This window comes from Ambystoma mexicanum, chromosome 2p (genome assembly GCF_040938575.1).
Source record: "Ambystoma mexicanum isolate Mex_15411 chromosome 2p, UKY_AmexF1_1, whole genome shotgun sequence".
NCBI lineage: Eukaryota > Metazoa > Chordata > Amphibia > Caudata > Ambystomatidae > Ambystoma > Ambystoma mexicanum.
Window position 1 is genome coordinate 197,898,575 of NC_090923.1, and position 21,030 is coordinate 197,919,604.

The following is a 21,030-nucleotide window of genomic DNA, read 5'->3' on the forward strand; positions in this document are numbered from 1 at the left end:
GGGTTGAGGAAGGAGGGGTGAGGAGTAGAGAGGGATAGAAGGGGTCCAGGCTCTTTTTCTCCTTTTCAGGGTTTTCAGTGCAGTCGGTGTGTGAGAGAGGGTAGGGGGTCGGATGGTGATGGAGATGAGACCACTGTTCTTGCCAGTGCGAGACGTGCAGTTTTTAGCGAGGGGAAGGGATGTGGTGGGAGGGGGATGTTAGTTGGTGTCGAAGAGAGGATAGGGCAGGGGGGGAGAGTGGGGGTTGGTCTGAGCAGCCGGGTGGGAGGTTCAGAGATGGGATGGGGGTGTGTGGACATTGAGGTAAAGGGGGTGAGAGGGGTGGAGGTATGATCGCAGGGGAGTGGGGGGAGAGGATGGAAGAAACAGAGACTTTCTGATGTTTGGAGTGCCATCCGGCTCCTCTGGCTTGGGAGTTGGATAGGGGGTGTGGTGGTACGGTGGGGGCTACTGGTGAGGTCATGATGGTGGGTGGAGGGATGTTTGGGAGTGGTGGGTTTGTTTGGGATGGGAGGGGTGGTTTAAAGGGAGGGAGGTATGCGTGGAGGAAATAGTGGAAGTGTTTGGGATGTGTAGTGAGATTGACAAAATGCTTAGAAACCATGTTCAGCTACTTAAGCCTCTGGAGTTACTGAGTCTTCCATGGGAGGTTGTGGCTTTGGACATTCTGGGTCCCCTCAATGTGGACACAGGAAGAAGACGGTATGTGCTGACATTAATGGATTTGTACCCAAAATGGGAATACACAGACATAGTGCACGAGGCATATTCCATGTCAGTAGTCAATTTTCTTGATCAAATCTTTCAAAGAGAAGGTTTTTACAAGAAATTGTTGACTGAAAATGGAGTACAGTTGACTTCTAGATTGGAATATGCTTTTCTGTAATCCGTGGGGGCTGCCAACCACAAGACCATCCTCTACCACCCCGAAATAAATAGAGCAGTCGAAAAATGTAATTGTGCATTGATGCAAGCGGTGCAAAAGGCATGTGGTACCAGTAGGCCATAGGAAGAGGTGCTAAAGCAGAGAGTATATATATGTTTTTATTTATTTGTCATTTGTTAAGCGCACTAAGCCCTCAGGCATCAAGGTGCTGGTTACATTAAAGAATACAATACCAAACACAGTTCGACAATGCATTAAACTTTTCTTGTTACATGTGGGTAAAGTCATTTGGGTAGCCAAGGCAAAGGCTAGTGGTGGCATCTAGATTCATGATCTTTGCAAATAGCCATATTTTTAGATGCTTACGGAAGGCCCAGTAAGGAAGTTTGGATCTTAGAGATGATTGCATGGCATTCCAATTCTTGGCCGCAATCAACGGGAAGCTGATCACTCCTAATCTTTGAATATTAAATCTTGGTATGATGAGTTGACGCATGTAGGAGGAGCGGGTAGGTCTGTTGGATAGATATTTTAAAAACTTTAGAGACAGATATTTTGGGGCATTGTTGGCGATGCACTTGTGGGTGATAGCAAGAGTTTTTTAATAAAATGCGATCACGGATGGACAGCCAGTGCACCTTACTTATGACTGCAGATATATGTTGTTCTCTCTGGATGTTCAAGGCTGCTCTCAATGCATTGTTTTGAATAACTTGCAGCTTGCTGATATTGCGAGTGCAAGTGCCCACACAAAGTGAGTTGCAGTAATTGAGTTTAGATCCTATTAAAGCTCTTGCTAGCGTGATTCAACTGTCGGATGAAAGGAAAGGTCTGCAAGCATTGATTCATTTTGTGGTATAGGCTGCCGAGGAGGGAATTGCATTTACTTGCTTGTATAGAGTCACGTTGGAGTCCAAGTAGACCTCCAGGGTTTTGACTTCCTGAGAGACTGGGATAGTATAGCCGTCAATAATGAATGCTTTGTATGCTCTGACAAGTTTCTTTAATTGAGATTGCTGGCCGACCAAGAACATCTTGCTCTTGTCGTCATTAAGGCATAGTGAATGGTGCTCCATCCAGGCATGGATAGTGTGGTAGACCACACCTAGCATGTTTGTGTCAATGTAGTAGTCTCCTGTGATGGGTGAGAGAATCTATGTGCCATCTGCGTAGTTAGTGTAGGAGATACTCTGACTGTCCAAAAGATCAAAAAGTGGCTTTGTGAAGACATTGTAAAGTGTAGGCGAGACACAGGAGACCTGTGGTATGCCGCAGGTGACTGGGGCGGGCTGGGCTGAGTCTATGGGTTAGTAAACTCTGGTCATTATACTAAATAGGAATGATACAATCCAGGTCATTGCCTCAATGGAGAAATTAGCTGCAGAGGCAAGGTGTTTACAAAGAATTTGGTGATCAACCAAATCGAAGGCAGCAGAGAGGTCCAGCAAGAGGAGGGCCATCTTGCCAGTGTCTTTAATGCATCCATTTGATTTTTTTAAGTCTAGGAGTGCTGATTCCCTACCGTGGCCCGGCTGGAACACTGTTTGGTGTAGACCTAGAAAATTATTGGTTTAAGAATTTTATACAATTTGCAGGTATGCAGCTCTGTCTAAGATTTTGAGGAGGAAGGGAATGGTTGTGATTGGGCGATAGTAGGGATATTTGGAACTAATATTGGTTTCTTAAGTAAAGGTAGAACCCAAGCATCTTTTAAGCTGGCTGGCACTGAGCTGGTGGAGAATGAGGAGTTGATAAGTGAGGTAATGAATGGTGCAAGTGCTTCTGCACAGACTTTTACGACTAAAGCCCGGCATATATCCCCTTGGCATCTGGAAGGTTTCAGGTCTTTTATGATTTTTGTTACCTCCGAGTCAGAGACAGGTTTAAAGTTGAAGGGGGCCTTGGTGAGTTGGGGAGGATGAAGCCTTGGACCAGGAGAGGCATCTATAAGGGTCAGAATGGTTTTCTTTTCTTTTCTTGGAGTAAAGCTATTTTGTCCTGAAGGACAGTTTGAATGTTTGTACATGTTAGTAAAAGTGTGAATGCAGTACCCTCTGGGAACAGTACAAGCAACTATGACTACAGGAATAGGCAACCCAACCTTTGGTATAAGCTTGTACTACACAGTTTTGGTAGCGTGTTGAGCAGCCGGGCTTATCTCAAGAAGGGAAATGTGAGCAGTAGTGGAGTTATACAAAGATTCACAGTTACAGGTATTCAAATAAACTCTTACACTCAAGGTTACTTGCATAAACAATGAATACTTTATTCATCAGTCAGTTATAAAATAAAACCTTCTTCAGAAGGGAGCAATAGAATAGTAGCACACAAATATACTTCAATACTGTACACTCTGAGTTTCTGAATCAGACAAGACCCTTTTGGAATGGCCCACAGACACAACCTACACCCACAGGTGACTTCAGTAACAAGGGTGCTGGGGACATTAATATCTTACTGTTGGCATTCAGAACACTCTTAAAACGTTGGTAAAAGGAAAGAAATTACACATTTTCATAAGCAGGGCAAATACTTTCAGATAGCACTTAGAAGAGTCATTCAATTCAAATAGGCTAAACCAAAGTCAATGGCCAAAAGTCTTTGTATAGGATGCAGCACTTCAGGTAAGCAAATGGAAAAGTATTTGCACAAGTTCTTAGGAGTCTTTGATAAAAAGAAGAATCAAATGTAGGGCCACAAGCTGATTAGACTTGTGAGTTGTAGAAGTTACAAGCACGTCCACAGTAAGAGGTAAGTTTTCTTAGACTTATTTTACAGTACCTTGGTAAAGCAGAAAAGATGCAGTTGAAGACTTCTGTTCCTGTGCAGCTCTGCGGATCTCACTATTCCTGGGCCTCAGTCGTGGGAACAAGAGGGAGAATGTCAGGGGACTCCTAGCACTACACCAGTACTGTCAAAACTGGCAACCGGCAAACTTTACTTTCAGTGGCTGTTTCGTTTTTCAGCTCCTTGCGGTACAGCAAATAGCAATAAGCGCAGTTCCTGGCTGTCAAGGTGGACTTTCCTCACATCTGGGGTCCCGCACTTGACTGAGGGTTGTCAGGCTTGGTCAGACCTGCTTCGTGGGAGTCCGGAGGATCTTCCAAAAGATTTAGGCCAGCTCGCAAGCAACGCACACAATCTGGTGTCCCTCTCCCTGTCTCTACGGTTCCTGCATAAACTCTGACTAAATTCAACAAGCTCCGAGATGGGTGTCCAGGTGGCTTGCTTGGGAGTTGATTGGTCCCACCAACTCAAAGGGAGAAGTCGTCCTTGCAGGACTTCTCTGTCGATGCAAACTTGGCAAGTAGTCACTGCAGCAGAGCTTCACCGGGCAAACCAACGGTCCAGGAGTTGCAGCAGACGACCTCTTCAAACTCTTCTTCGGTTCCTTCGTCCAGTGGTCGACTCTGCCTTCCAAGCCAAAAGACTCACCTTTTATTCAGTTCTCTCCCATTCATTCCAGCCTAGCTGTCACTCAGCCAGCAGGGTGGCTGTCCTTGCCGGACAGTCAGCCAGCTAAATACCACAGAGTGCTTTTGGGTCTCCTATGAGACTAAGCACAGGGAGTTTTGGGCACCTCCATCAATTCCTGCCTACCCAGACCCTCAGGCACCAGAGGCGGGTTTCTCTCAGAAACCCCACCAAAAACGAAATGAACAAGGAGACCAAACCTGGTTTGGCCCGTAGAGTAACTCTCTAGAAGGACCTTTCCTGGGTCCGCGAATGGTTGCAGTAAATGTAAACCTGGGCAGTTCAAAACAAAACCACTGCCACCAGCCAGTCAATTGAGGAAAAGGTAACATAAAAAATGTTACATGAGCATATAGGCACACGGGATACTAAGTGACCCATCCCCCCAGCACTCTATTGTAAGATAGGGTGTGCTGGGTCTAGCAAGTACAATGCTAAGTAAAGACCATTTCACATTACTGCCCTGATCCCAGAGAAGGTATTTAAACCTTGGGAAATCTGGAAGACTTCCCTGTGGCACTGCACTAAAAGATGATGCCTATGTAGTTAGTTAGACTCCACAACCAAAAAGAAACACTGTGTATTATAATACATGAGAGAGTGGGAAAAAAGGGTCACACTCTCTACAGGTAAAAAAATCAAGTCCTCAAAATCCAGCAAAGTTGCTGGGGGTCTCTAATGTGGAGGGAATTAACCCATTTTTGAGAATTCTCCCTAACAGTACACCAAATAATATCCTTTATACAGTTTTGAGGCTGGGGTGCGGGAGATTAGAATTCCCTTAATATATTGAAGAGCTCTCTGGTTGATGATTTGGCATTGTCATTTGAGGCATTGTATGTGGAGCTTTTTGTTCAATTATGGCCCGTTTGTAGTCTTTTGTGAACGTAGTCAAGTGTGTTCTATTGGAGGCTGTAGTGTCATTCCTCAAGCATTTTCGGCAGCACGTTTATTTGAGCAGGACATTTTGAGGGCATGTGTGAACCATGTGTTGAGATGGGACTGTGGTTTGGCTTTTCGTGTTCCCAGTGGGGCTATGGAATCTAAGGCCTATAGTAGGGATATATTGTAGGTCTCGACCAATAAGTTTGGATTACTTGAGGCAGATTGAGGGCCAGTGAGGTCAGTTAATAAAGGCAGGATGCGTGCTGGAGTGATATTCCTAGATTTTCTAGTAAGCATAGCAGGCAGGAAGGCTGCGGTGGTCTGTGGTTGAGTTGCCGTGGCATTGCTGAAGGAGATGATATTGTGATCCGACCACCGTACTTTTACACATTGGAGGTGATAGTAATGTGACAGTTGCATTCGACCAACCAGTCTAGAATTCGGCCTTTGTTATGAGTAGAGCTCAGTATGCATTGATTGAAGCCTAAGGCCTCAATGGTGTTGGCTAAGGCCAGAGCATTGGTGTCACTGCTATCACTGTAGCCTAAGTACATGCAGCAGAGGCCACTATGGGGCTGGTCCTGTTAGAAGTACTATGTAGGAGGAAGCCATACACCGCGGCCTGTCCTCCATGAGTAGGGAACTCATGCTTTGTTGAGTGATACGAGCAAAGTTTAAAGTGAGTGATGCAGGACAAAGCGGAAAGGATGAAGGCAGGGTATGATAAACTCAAGAATGTGCTGAGGGAGGATTTTCAGGAAGGGGAAATGGTGCAAGTTAAGTAACCAGAATGAGTGCTGAAGGGAGTTAGTGGTGAGAGGGATGTAATAGTCACTGAAGATGGAAGAGGGTGGAACAAAGGCATGGTGGCGAAAACCAGATACCAGGATTAGTGTGGAACGGAGTGAGTTTACTGGGATTCCGTGAAGGAGGGAAGGTGTGTTATGGTGTTTATTGAATCCAGCCATTCCAGAACAGAACAATCATGGCACGTGGTTCCAGATCCACCCTGCTGTTACAATTAGAATGGGAAATGCAGCTGGTGTCTATCTTACTCACGACTTACACATACATCTGGAAGTACAATAAAACTGATACTCATGCTTACATGTTTCATTTCAGTGAGATTTGTATTTGTATTTGTATTTATTGAATTATAGAGCGCCTTACGCCAAAGCGCTGTACAGTGGAACAACTTAATACATAAAAACATAAACAATATAACGGAAGCAAAATTACAATATAAATCAATCAACAAAACAGTGAGAAGAGCAATTAACTGAAGGAGATAGGGAGAATAGAGGAGTAGGACTGGGTAGGGGGAGGGGTGGTGATGAGTAGGAGGAGGGAAGGGGAAGGGTGAGAGTGGGGAGGCATGGGAGGGGAGGGTGATAGTCAAGGGGAAAGAATAAGGGGGGAGGGAATGCAGAAAGAAGAAGGAAGAAGGGGTTTCAAGGAGGAGAATGGATGAGGAGAGATTTAAGGGAAGTGCGGAAAGAGGTGAAGGTGGGGGTAGAGCGGATTGCAAGAGGAAGGGAGTTCCAGTGCAGAGGCGCTAGGAGTTGGAAGGAGCGGAAACGGGAGGAGGCACAGGGGGACGGAGGTACAGTGAGAAGGAAATGGTCAGCGGACCAAAGGGAACAGGAGGGGGAGTAGAAAGAGAGAAGGGAGGAGAGATAAGGGGGAGCGAGACCATGGAGAGATTTGAAGACACGGCAGAGAAAGTGAAATTTAAGTTGGGAGTGAAATGGAAGCCAGCCAAGGGAAGTAGAGATGGAGTCGTGGGAGGTAAGGAGACAGAGGGTATGCACAGCAGAGTGGTAGATGGATTTGAGGGGGGCAAGATGAGAAGTAGGTAGTCCAAAGAGTACAGATGAGCAGTAGAAGAGGCGGGAGAAGATGAGGGAGGAGATTAGGAGTTTGGTAGCATGGAAGGTGAGAGAGGGACGGATTTTACGAATATTGAAGAGGTGATAGCGACAGGTGTGAGAAGTGAGAGCAATATGTTGAGAGAAGGAGAACCCAATCAGGGGAGAAGCGTACCCAATCTTATTGACTATTCTCAATTAATTATGTTTTTGAAATCTGAATCAAGTTTTAGTTTTTACTATGAACGTGAGACATACAGAAACACTTAAGCAAGCACCGGTATCTTTTTGACATGCTGTAAATCTCACTCTCATTACAGCAGAACATCCTTTCCTGGCATCAAAAATAAAAAATCCTGGCATTCATTTTGATTCAGTGATGATCCATTGTCACGAAGGAACATGTTCCAATATTTCCTGCTGAGATACTTGATGCATCTGTGGATTATCTCTGACAACATATCTAATAGAATATCTTGACATCTGTAACACTTTCTATGCTGGAATATCTTGCACCTGGAAACACTTGTGTACCGGCATTTTATAAATGCCACATCGTATCATATCATATCATGTGTGACAAAACCTGCTTTCAGGCCCTGTCAAGTGGGTGGAGGGAGTCTGCCCCAAACCAACACTCTGACGGGTGCCGGAGTGAGGGCATACCCCCTCTAACCCCTCCTTACCTGAAGAATGTAGGTGGCGGGGACAGGAAAAACTCCACATAGTGGGAGCAGCGCTGCAGTGCGATGAGATGCCAGAGACCGTGCAACGGATGTCTTCATCTATGCAAGGGGTGCCACAAATGCAGCACCACCAGCCCTGGAGGACCCAGCAATGCTGTACGTGGCACCACTGGTGCTGCTACAACCACAACACTGGCACTGCTCTGGCAGACCATGTCTGCTGGAGTCTGTGTGAGTATGGGCCCTGCTGGGCCACCAGGGAATTTGTATTTTTTGAATAAATGCCACTAGAAAGGCCTCCCCCATCACCCACTATGCCAACAGGGACATTTTATTAGAAAAAAGCCCACAAAGGCCAGGACCCCATGAAGGTCCATGTTGGTGCAAGGGTCATGGGAGAGGGTGAGGCTTACAAACCCTTATTAAGCCTCCTAAAACCCCTCCCCTGTCACACCCCCTAAAGGAAGGTAAGTCATTGGATGAGGTAAGGGGCCAATCCTGGGAGGTGGTGGAGTATATAAGTATGCATGCGTGTGAGTTAGTTGGGTGAGGACAGGAGTTGGTGGACGACGTCCGAGAGACCAGAGTAGGCGAGAGTGAACAGAGTGCAGAAGCTATTGGAGATAGGGGGGTCTGTAGAATATTTATGAGTGAGTGGGGAATGTGAGGAATAGAAGTAGTAGGAGTAGCAGGGCAGTAGTTGTGGCAGAGGGGGTATATGCTTTGTGAGTAGTAGAGTGGTGGTGGCAGTAAGAGGTAGTGGAAAGCAGTAAGTCTAAGTGAGTGGTAGTTATTTCAGAGAGGGAGTAGTGGAGGCGAGAGATAGGAGTGGTAGCAGAATGGTGGTTGTAGCAGGAGGGAGTGGGATAACAGGAGTCCTGGTAGGAGCAGAGGAAGATTATAACAGAAGAATAACAAGAGGCAAGGAATGTGAGTGGTAGCAGGAGGTAGCGCTAGTAAGAAGTGATAGAGTTGTTAAGGTAGAGGAGTTAGATCAAAGGGTGGAGGTGGAAAGGCAGCGTTCGAGATCAGAGGGACAGTAGAATGGTGGGAGTAGAACATCTGTAGAGACCACTATAAGTCAAGGAACAGGTACAAGTGGACTTGAGAGAACTAAGAGTCAGACCGGGTGAAAGAAGGCACCATCCCTAACTCCATAAGACTACTAAGCAGGATAGGTCAGGGAAAGCTAGAAGACCCCAAATGAGATAGTTAGCCTACAGCTTCAGAAAGACAGACTTAGCCCCAGAACGAGTGAGGACAACAGGTTGCATCGATTGATAGCACTAACACTCGGTAAGGACACATGGTTTGGGGAGGAGGGTAAAGGCTGGGGTAGGTGAGAGAGAGAGGGACAGCACTAGCACCAATTCCTGCAAATTCCACTAAGTCCTGAGAACTACCCAAGATCCCTTTGCCCAACATATTTGTAAAGTCTCAATAAACACCCTTGAACTTGCTACCAGAGTCAGCGTGGTTATTTGTGGTGGGTCGCCCCGTCACACATATGCATGAGGCATGTTGACTGACTGTTGGTTGCACATAATGTGTGAGCCCACCATATATTAGGCCTTCAATTCAAATGGCTTCACATGTGGGTACTCTATACTAGCTGCTGTTTCCATATGGTTTATGTTCAAGAAGGTATGCCTCGTATGCAAAGGTTTCCCTAAGGTACCTTTTCTGATTACTTAATAAACAAACGGGCCTGACACTTAGCCTGTGATCAGAAGGCAACGTTTTCCATAATTTGTAAAGATAGCATCTTGAATCTAGGGATATCAGAGCATTAATGTTCAATTAATCATCAGAGCCTCCATTCCTTAGCTGAAAAATGAACAGGCCAAGATGGTATGGACGTGTGAGGCAAAACAATCAATGATTCAAACACCCTACCTATTACATCTCCATACTGACTGATGGCCTGAAGGCAAGCAAAGAGCCCATGCAACCTATGTCAGCCTGTTGTCCACCTACCATATTACTTTCATTTGCTTGTAGTAGTGCAGTTTCCCACTTCCAGTGCAGATCATACAGGTGGTCTTACCCCAAACACAGGAACCACACCTGAAAAAGAGAATGATAAACTGAGCTCAACGCCGACATACCTCGAATAATGCGTTGAAAGACAATGTACAGCTAAATCTTCACGTCTCACGTTCCAACAAGGCCCCAATCATCCACTGCATATCTCATAGTGTGAAGTCTGCATTTCACATGGTTTAATACTTCCTGTATAGTGCCACATGGCTCATCATCCTGGCAGATTGACAGAGTGTAGGTCTCTAAAGTTATAAGGTAGTGGGCAACTGTGTAATACTCCACAACACCCAAGCCACTAGACACCAGTACACCAGCCAACAGACACTGCACACTCCATGGCCGCACCACAAGGATGCTTCCACACTGCATTCCCCACACATTCATGTGTGCACCATGCCAGGCCCTCCACCATGTCCATGACAATGCACATGACTCTGAATGTACTAGCATCGATGTATGTCAGATGGATTAACACCTATTACTAATGCCTGGCCTCACTGTCCTCCACAGACACATCATCTGACAGTGAGGGTGAACATGCCACCACACCCTGGTCCACTGCTGCACAGCACTGCCGCGAAACAACCGCCTCTAGGCAGGAGCCAGCCACCTCCACGGCAAGACCCGAGCATGTCACAGCATCTTCTGTACAGCCCTGCACTACCAGGAAACACATGCTGGCCAGCAGCCCCAGCTCCAACCAACACCTGCCAGAAAGGCCCCCCCGCAGTCCACAACACTTGCCAGCAATGCCCCCCGGCAGTCCACATCATCTGCGGGCAAGGACCCCTGGCTGTCCACAACATCTGCCAGCAAGGACCCCAGCAGTCCACATCTGCAGGCAAGGACCCCTGGGAGTCCACAACACCTGACAGCAAGGCCCCCCGGCAGTTCACAACACCTATCAGCAAGGCCCCCTGGCAGGCCACAACACCTGCCAGCAAGGCCCCCCTCCAGTCTACAACATCTGCGGGCAAGAAGGAACATCAGCCGGAAGAGCCTCAATCCCCAGTGCACAGCCTGAAAGAGGAGATGGAATCCTCAGTGCACAGCCTGCAAGAGGAGGCATAATCCCCAGTGCACAGCCTGCAAGAGGAGGCACAATCCCCAGTGGACAGCCTGCATGAGGAGCCAGAATCCCCGCAACCAAGGCAGGCGACCATACATGCAACACCAACAGATGGCACTGGTGCACACAGCACTGTGGATGCCGGTGGGCCGGACACACATAACGACGTTGGACATGAGGACAAAGCTGTGTTCACTCCCCCAGTCCCTTAAAGCCCTTTCCACTCCCTGGACTCAGACACATAAGAGACATTGAAGGTCGCCTCAGTAGAATGGAAGAGCGGCAGCAGGAAATGTACACCTTGATCACCCAGTACCTCTCAGAGGCTCAACTGACATGGCAGATTATGTAGGACTCCATGCGTAACATGGGACGGATGCTTGGCAGAGCCACGGAGGGTATGTACCACCTGCATGTGGGGAGGGAGTAGTTGGGAAGGGGTAGTGGGGGAAGGGGTGTTGGGGTATTGGGTATGGGGCACTGGGGGAGGGGGTGTTGGGGTATTGGGTGTGGGGCTCATGGGGGAGGGGGTGTTGGGGTATTGGGTGTGGGGAAAATGGGCGAGGGGGTGTTGGGATATTGGGTGTGGGGAAAATGGGCGAGGGGGTGTTGGGATATTGGGTATGGGGGTGATGGGGAGGGGCTATGGGGTCCATTTAACAAGGTAGAAGTGTTACGGATAGAAGTCCTAATTTGTACATAGTTTATCCTTATTGAATACACCTGGTGTTGAAAACAAACACAACTGGATATTGCTTCTTGAGTGCGTGTCAATTTAATCATGTACCATTTGTCCAGTGCCCTGTGTGACCCATGCCCAGTGCTGTGTATTCTCCAGTCCATCAAAAGTAGTGGTCAATGAATTCTTGACGTGTTGCATGTCCGTCCATGCCATTGTGGTGCTGAGGAATTCTAGCATCTCCTTCATCCTCATCCTCAGGTGGCATCATGTCCATATCAGGGGCAGGGGGACGTTGCGGCAGATGCACATGTTGTGTAGCATGGCACATACTAGAATGATTTTTCCCAGCTTCTCTGGCCCGTAAATTAGGGCTCCCCCGGACCAGCTGAGGCAGCGGAACTGTGCCTTCAACAGCCCAAATATCTGTTTGATGGTGACATGAGTGCGTGCATGTGCACGGTTTTAGGCCTCTTCGTGCCTGTTGTGTGGTTGCCTGATGGGGTTCATGAACTAGCCCATCAGGGGATACCCAGCATCACCTGCATGGGTGCAAGAGAAAGGGTACTTGTAATGTATTAGCTCATTCCATGTTAGCACTGCCTGTACACTGTTCATCATAAAATGCAACTAAGCTCAGGGAATCACAACTGTACATGGCATGTGTCATTCTCTATAAACCTGGTAACTGAACCTAGGGCTGATCCATGGGTGTGGGGGGGGTAATGGATGCAGTTGTCACATGCCCCATTCAAAGTGAACCTGCACTCTCACAATTCAAGTACAACAGACCACAATGCTATTCAATGCTATTATTTTTCAATGTTGTGTTACCAAAAGAAATGGACTGTGCATTTACAGTGTCAGCTCACACATTTTGCTTATTTGCTTCATGTAATACAGTGGTATCCCCAGAATGCATTCTACATACACAGGTCTCCATGTACATGTCCATCGACACCTTCCCCCATTTGACTAGGTTAGATCACCATTGGTAGTAGGTATCACGGGTGAAGGGTTACGTTACTGTGATACAGCAGGGTGGGTTTTGGCATGGTGGAATTAAGCTACATTGGATGCGTACCGAAGCTCTCAATCATATCTTGGTGGTGCTCAATGATTATTTTTTTCATTGTCGTACTTGACCCATTCTACTTGGAGGTGTCCCTTAAGGTGACATGACAGGCATAGTGATTTGCAACGTACCTGTTGACTGAGTGCAGTGACTACGTTTTTTCAGTGTGGCAGAAAATGTTTCACTCTCTGGCGGAGCATCATGCTTTGCCGAGATCATGTATTTAATGCATTGCCACTGGAGAATGGTACATTGTGGTACATGTGGTTTGTGTTTTGAGATGTGCCTGATACATGTGCTGGTATGAGCACTGTGTCTGCTGCTTGCATGTAGACACAGCTGTGAAGGCCTTGCACATCTGCATGCATTAGCTGTATTGCACTTTCTGTCACATTTACATAAGTTACAGTTCAGGTCACCCAGTACAATGTATGTGGTCTTGTTCCATTCAATGTGTGAGGTTTCATGTTGGGCAGGTTGAGAATGATGCCGTTGCTTGCTCTAATTCCTCATCTGACTTAGCCTTCTATTTCCCTACCCAGTCTCTCTGCACTTCAATGCATACCTCTTGATGTTAACGGGTTCTTGGAGGAGTTATGATGGATTCATGCATTCAGTGTGCATTCCTATGCTATGTTCCCACACCCCTCATGGCCCTGTGGTCAGACTCATCCAGCAGACAGCAGACATGTTGACTATGTTGTTCATATCCCACTTCCCCCCCAATTCAACACCCCTCATGGCACACACAGAAGACAGGTTGCCTATGCTGTTTATACCCCCAGCCCCCAATTTAACACCCCTCATGGCCCACCCAGCAGACAGGTTGCCTATGCTGTTCATACCCCCAATTTAAACCCCCGTGCCCCTGTGGTCAGACTCACCCCACAGCCATGTATGATTTCCATCTTGTCGTGCCATGTAGGGGGAAAGCATGGAGTTGCACAGCACCATGGCGTCATGTGTCAAGCCAGGGAATCTTGCACAGCAATGCGTGATTATTTTGCGTGAATTGCCCACCATCTGGACAGTCAGGGAATGGTACAGCTTCCTGTTGAGGTACACTACCTCCACGGCATGCTTGACAACCAGCTCCACATGTGTGCAGTCGAGCGCACCTATTACATTTGACATGCCTGCAAGTGCATGGAATGCTATTTTGGTAGCAGTCACCTCCTCCGCAGTCCATGGTAAGCTAATGTGGTCGCATACGTGGGACAGGAGTGCAGCTAGCACCTGGGTGAGCACACGGGAGAAACAGGGTTGGGAGATTCCATGCAGCTGCCCTACTATGTGCTGATAAGTGCCTGTGGCAAGGAAGTGTAGCACAGACACTACCTTCAGAAAGGGGGCGGGGATTGGCTGTCCGGATGTTGATTAGGCTCACCAGGTCATCATATATGAGGTCCACTATTGTGGTGATGGTGTCCCTGTCCAGCCGGTACAGGGTGTGGATCTGAGCAGGGGTTAGCTTGAATGGGTTGGCCCTTAGGCAAGGGATTGTTGGCTGCTTGTGGGGTACAACTGCTTGCACAATTGGTATCTGCTGGCCCATCCTCGCCCTGCTGCGCCTTTGCACTATACTCTGGCTCACTGCCTCCTCAAAGAGTAGCTGTGCAGGCATGTCCTCCAGCTCCAGTACTGCTAGTTCTAATGGTAGCATTGTGGTTTTGGGAGGGGTGTTGTGTGTAGGAGTGCTCCTTTTGTGCTGTGCCAGACTTCATTGCCTCCAACTGTGCTGATTGTGGGCATCTGTGGCAGATTTTCACAAACCAGATTCCTATTAATGGTTGCTCCACGATGCCGGTGTTTACGGCATCATTTAATCTGATATTACCGGCTTGTCCATGCCAGTATTTGCATGTCTGTGCACCACTTAATGTGGACTTGATTGAGGCATGCCAGTGTCACTGGCACGGCTGCCGCGTGTTAACACTGATACTGGCAATGGTGTGGCCGGCCACGGCTGGTCCCTGTCGATGCCGGTCACACCGGCATCGTGACTCGGAATACTCAAGTGGGGTAAAGGATACCGGTATGGTGATACCAGCATCGATTTTACCAGACTGGCAACCTTGTAATGAGGCCCAGTGTCTTTATATCTGTTAAACCCCATAGAGGTGGGGGGATAGGACCACTGTACTCTGATTCACTAATGGACCATGTGTAAAATAAAAAGAGAATTTCACAATTGACACAGAATTCTTCTGAACTGAAAGCCATCGGGACTGATTAGTGCCCCCAAAATAGACAGGTTAGCAAGGCAAGTAAAGTAAAAAGGCTTTGATTGCCTATTAATATTAGGACAAGTACAAAACAACAGCAACAGGGTTGGTGTGTGTTCCTTAGCTATCTATGGAGGGAAAGCAGCAAAAAGAAAATATTTCCTAACAGTAAGTAAATGTATACTTAGTGAGATTGCTCTGCTAAATCCTTGTGATTCTGTTAATACTTACACTGGCAACAGATCACGACAGACCACTGCTTGAACCTGTTTTCATTGTGAAACTTGTCTTACAAAATTGCATGTGAGTAATAACTGCTCTTTGTGTTTTACTACTGATTCAGTTGTTTAAACTAGTTGATACTAATTATATTAAACATATTATTAAACCCTCCCCAGTGACTTCCAGTAAACATAATGTCTCAGATAAAATTGGCCTGCAGAACTTCTAAACCACCTATTCATAATCTGCAGATTATTTTACTTGAAAGCGGCAGGTTTTGGTTGATTAGGTGAGTATGTGAATGAGGAAGACCTCCATAGACCTCCATAGTGTAATATCCAGCTCCTTATTGTCTCAGATCAGGTGCATTTGGATTTATACTACGACTAGAGATAGATAGCTCTGCAAGTTAAGGGCTCACCCAATACAAAGGTATTTATACTACAGGGCACAGGTTCAATTCAGAAGTGAGTAAATGACGTGCCATTACATTTTTTTAATAATAACTCCTATTATTACAGTGTTGAAAAGTGAGACACATCTGGCATGGAGCACAATATGGAAATAGTGATATATTCTATACTAGTGTGAAAGCCTTTGTTCATGGGCTAAAGTCTTTTTCTCTGGAAGATGAACGTGTAACATATCGGTCCCCGCGGTGTGGGCGCGCTGCCCGTTCACTCTCACTTAGGCGGTGTGCGTCTCCCTTCCTCCAACACTGGAGGTTGCCTTGCGCAAGAAACGCTGCTTCTAATTAGCGTTTCTCACTACTGCCATTGCATTCTTGATATTGTGTACCAGACTATGGATTACAACTCGACTCCTCTACTTGCCTGCTCCTTTGGATTTGTTGAACTGGTCCCAGTTTCCGTACCGGTGATCCTAAGCTTCTTGCCCTTGAGACTTCCTCTCTCACCACAGCGTCCTTGGGATTACTTTCGTCCACTGCAGCTCCTTTATTTGGTACTGTTCAGAGGCATCAGCAGCTTCATCATTTCCCATCGTGCTTGACGTTGCAACGGCCATCTATCTCCACAACACCTTTTCTTGAAATGGTTACCTACCCCTGTTCTTTCTTCAGGTGAGCCTTTGGTACTTTTGCCTACTCTATTTTCATGCACTATTTCACTGCTACTACTTGAGGGACATTTATTTTGTTTCTACAATACATTTTGGAACTTCCTTCTACTTTGCGAACCAAGTGGACCCATTGCTCTTTCCTTTCTAAATAGAGACTCCTCCTGCCTGGAACTGTATTGTTTGGCATCGTTGTGCACTTCGGAAGCTATCCTGATTAGTGCACCATCCCGGCTCTAGTTGCGTTCCGCTTGCTGCCCGGGATACTTCCCTGTACTAACCTACCCTCTTTGTTATTTTCTCATGTTGTTGTGTTCTCAATGACCTTGCTCCCTTCCTGCCTTCACATAGGGTAAGAGTTCACAAGTGTGTTACAGTCCTGCACCATCTTACCACTAAGGGGATAACTGTTCTTTCCTTTTTTCCCTGTTTTCTCCTAGCTGTTGGCTAACTTTCTGAGATCAATTCCATACAATCCTTTTCCTGTCCAGGGTTATACAGGTAGAATATACCAAGGAAAGAATTGTACTTAATCTAGCTCTTTCAGTTGACTAACCTGTTTATTATTTTCCTTACAGCCTTGGCATAGCGGTGTGGGTATCCCCGCTCTTTTGAGTAATCGATCTCTCTGTCTGTCTCACTACACAGCAGAGGGGTATATTGCATAAAAGAGTTCCTCAAGTTGAGGAGGCCTGGTTCTGGGTGTATCCCTTTTGGGAAAACACCACAGCTTGGGCTGAACTATTTTCCGGAGCAGCTTCCCTCTTATCTGCGTATTCGAGGTCGAGCAACGCCCCGGCCAGTTCAGCTATCGGTGAGTTAGAGAACGTGAAGTCGTATTATTGTATGCGTAAGGCAACACCTCCCTCTAATGGCGACAACAGGCATAGCTATACAAATTGGACCACTCTATATCCTATCCTAAGGCAACAGCTCCCTCTAGAGGTGATAATAGGCAAGCTACTGCATCAGACAAACATACAGGGACAAATATACATCTGGCCTTTAATCACATTGTTAGATATCTACTATACACTGTGGAGACATCATGAAGCAAGACACAGACAACAGATTCACTTTCTTATCCAAAAGGACATTGTTAGGCAGAATCCAGGGCAGTTCCCTTAGGGAGCACTACCCCAGTTTAGGACTACAGGTGAGAGCAGTAAATCCCCTTTGGTATCAGTCTGTACCACAAAGATTTAGTTGGTAGCTGTGGCTTAGCAGTCAGACGTATCTCAAGAGGGAGATGAGCAGTATTCAGGGTTGGCACAATAGGTAGTACAGTACTGTGTAGCAAGGAAACACTGACCAAGGTTTTGTATTAAAAAGAGAATATATATTTATTTTATACACTTCTAAGTCAACACATAGATCGCAGTTAATAAAGTAAGTTAAGTTTAGTCAAAAGAAAAGCATATACAACTCCCTATTCAATGATAGATACGTTTGCGGTAGAGTGAAAACTGAGCAAAATGGCACAGTGAAAACCAACTACAAATGGCACTCTAACAATGTACCGAAAGGGAGGGACGGCACAAGTTAAACCAAAATACCTTGAGACACCCCCTAGCAACACTTCCCTGAAGTTTTGTGAACAAGTAATGCACAGTAACACTTTAGCCAAAAGATAAGTGAATGAAAACTGAGCAAAATGGCACTCCACACGTTAAAACAGTAGGAAGGAAGAGGGGTTTAGAAGATTTAGGTGCATCCACACATTTCTCATTGAAAACTAATCTAGTGAGAGCAGATCTAACAAATCAGCCAGAGTCAATAGGCCTGAGCCAAGGTCAGTGTTACAGGACCAGGAGTTTAGGAGCAAAAATGTTCTTGTAACTGCAGTCAGGTCTTTAGTAGAAAATTGTTGAAGAGGTAGATGCGAGGCGAAAGACAATGTTAAGAGAGAGGGCGGCCGACCCCACAAGTAGTTAAAGGATTTAAAACACCTTTATGGCTACCACAGAAAAAGGGCGGCCTGGCAGAACAATGTACCTTAAACGTGAAGAAGTGGCTCCTGCGGTGGCGGTTGTTCCTGGTAGTTCCTGCTGGTCGTGGGATCCAACAGAGGAAGAGAGCCCCTCGTCGTGGAGGAAGGTTCAAGTCGCTGCACTACCCATGGATGAAACCAGCCGCGGCGCTGCCAAACGAAGTTTAATAGGTACGCTCCTTTTAATCGTGGTCCGGGTCGATAGCTGCCTGGCTATCCGGTCTCCAAGTGCTGGGCACTGTCGATTCGACCAAGACAGGTCCGAGGAAGCGATTAGTGAACTGGTTGACCCCACCAGCTCAAGGGAAGGAGGCTCTTTCTCTGAAGATCTCCTCTCGTTGTGTGGAAGAAAAGTGGTGAGACGATCCGGCAGGGCTTCACCGGTGGTGTAGATGCTCTGGTTTCTCTCCCCTTCGGTTCCGTAGTTCCAGTGGCAACGTCTTGCTCTTCCAGTCCTCAGGACCCTGCTTTTATGCAGAAAGAGACCCATTCATACAGCCTAGCTGTCACTCACACAGTGGAGTGGTCATCTTGGCGGGAGACCCTCCAGTTTATCAGGTTAGAGTGCGACCTGAGTTGCTGTGGCAGCTCTGTCCAGGGGTTCTACTCCCCCTCCCAAACAACAGACCCACCCCAGACTCAGAGGCGCCGAAAGGAGGGCTTCTGGACAGAAACCCGCCAAAAGAGCGAACAAAGGATCCCCGACCTGGGTTAGAAAAATAGATTAAGACTCGAGAAAGAAGTTTTATTAAAGTTCTGGCAAATAAAACCTACCAGAGTAAAGTTAATAATAAAATAAACCGGCAGTATGTTACAGGCTGTCAGTAAAAGTATTAGCCTCGAACAATGGGAAAATCCCATAGCAAAATATTTGCGGTCGAATATAAAAGGTAGTAACCACTGCCACCAGCCAGAAACTTTGTAGAGGGGGACTTTAAGGTACCCTCTCAAAAATGAACATAGGGGAAAAACTATTAACCCCTTCCAGTACTTCCATATTAAGATGGGGTGTACTGGTTTAGTTCATAGAGATTGACTAGTAAAGTCAATGGGGGGACTTTACATGCCATGGGAGACACTAGTCAGTCCCGGGGAATGGAGTCTATGTTTCGGGGTCGCTACGACACCCCTGTATCACTGCATGGAGGGTGCTGTGTAACACATGTGCATAAAGATGGTTCCTATGGGTGAGAGAAAAGATCCCATAGGCATTAAAACCAAAAATAGCCTAGAACACACATAGCAAAGATGTCTAAGAGTGGGAAAAAGATTCTCACTCTTAGCAGGTAAAAAGAAATAAACACGTAAAATCCAGCAAAGCTGCTGGGGGACTCTATAGGTAAGGGAAATTAGCCATAAGTGAGAATTCTTCCTAACACTCGCCCCCCCAGACTAAGGGACAGGAGGATCTAATCCACTCCTGGATGAGTCTCATACCTCTAATCGGTTATAAACATCCTAGAGAGACCATCAGCATTTTGGTGGTGACATCCTGACCTGTGCTCAATGGTAAAATCAAACCCTTGGAGGCAGATTGACCATCTCAGCAGTTTTGGGTTTTCCCCTTTCATTTGCATCAACCATCTCAAGGGTTGGTGGTCTGTTTGAATGGTGAAAGTAGATCCATATATGTATGATCTAAACTTCTTCAAAGCCCACACAATGGCAAAACATTCTCTCTCAATAGTTGCCCACCTTGTCTCAGGTTCCTTCAGTTTCCTACTGATGAAGCAAATGGGGTGCTCCCTACCTTTCTCCCTACATTTCTCATCAGTTGACTGAGTACTGCACCTATACCTATATTGGAAGCATCCGTCTGTACAATGAAGGGTTGGTGGTATTCAGGAGCTCTGAGAACTGGAGCTTGACAAAGGGCTTTCTTCAGGCTTTCAAAGGTATGATTGCACTCCTCATTATATTTGATCTTTTTAGGGAATTTAGGAGAGGAGATTACATTCAGTGGAGAAGCTATGGATCCATAGTTCTCAATGAAATTCCTGTAATACCCAGTGAGGCCTAGGAAGGTTCTCACCTGGGTTTGAGTAAAAGGGGTTGTCCAATTTTGCCCAGCTTCAATCTTGCTGAGCAAAGGCCTTATTTAACCACCTCCTACCTCATGCCAAGATTTCTCATTCCTTCATAAGTGTTAACTTTATAACCCTTAACCCATCCCTCTAAGTTACAACTATTCCCTGTCTCACACTCACCGGAGCTGCTCGGCTTCGCCGGGCATACTGGTGCTGTTCTCCGATAGGTGTCGGGAGTTCCTGCAAGCAGCGCTCGGTTTTGGAAGATCTTCAGGCAGCATCTCGCGGCAATCAGGAGTTCTCCATATTCCCCAACTCCAGCTGGGACACAGAACGCAGGCAATTACAGAGGTTATGCACCTCTCACGACCCGCTCGGGTCGCCGCACCTATCTCCTCCCCGGAGAACACACAGCGTCCTTTCTGTCAGTCCTGCTCCAGCCTGCTCCTCGCCACACACTTGCCACCTTCTCTCCAGGCAGGTTTTCCCTGCTCTGATGCTTGGGTTTGCTTTTAAGCACCTGTAGCCTCCCAATAGGTTTCAGGTGCAAGTGGTTTGCCTGATCCTCATTACACCAATCATCTGCACATGCCTGATCATTGAGAGGCATCTTCCTTCTATCAGTACTATAGTGGTGAAACTGACTACAAGTGCGTATTACTCCTAGCCGCCTCTTCCTCCACTCAGTCTTAAAGGGATACACTTTAGAGTCAGTGTGTGTGTGTGTGTGTGTGTTTGTGTGTGTGGAAGAGATAGGGGCAGACAAAATCCCATGAAGGAAGGGGGAGGGGAGGATTCATTCTCATAGGGAAAAGGGGGGCACC

The 21,030-nt window shown here is 46.7% G+C and overlaps 1 protein-coding gene across 1 annotated transcript in view; it reads right to left on the reverse strand.

Annotated features, from left to right (window-relative positions):
• Positions 1-21,030, reverse strand: part of LOC138566342 (protein SSUH2 homolog) — a 274,538-nt gene that overhangs the window by 64,338 nt on the left and 189,170 nt on the right. Inside the window, exon 11 of the mRNA XM_069643487.1 lies at positions 9,777-9,866. Coding sequence (XP_069499588.1) covers positions 9,777-9,866 — 90 coding nt within the window. The remainder of the gene's footprint in view (positions 1-9,776; positions 9,867-21,030) is intronic.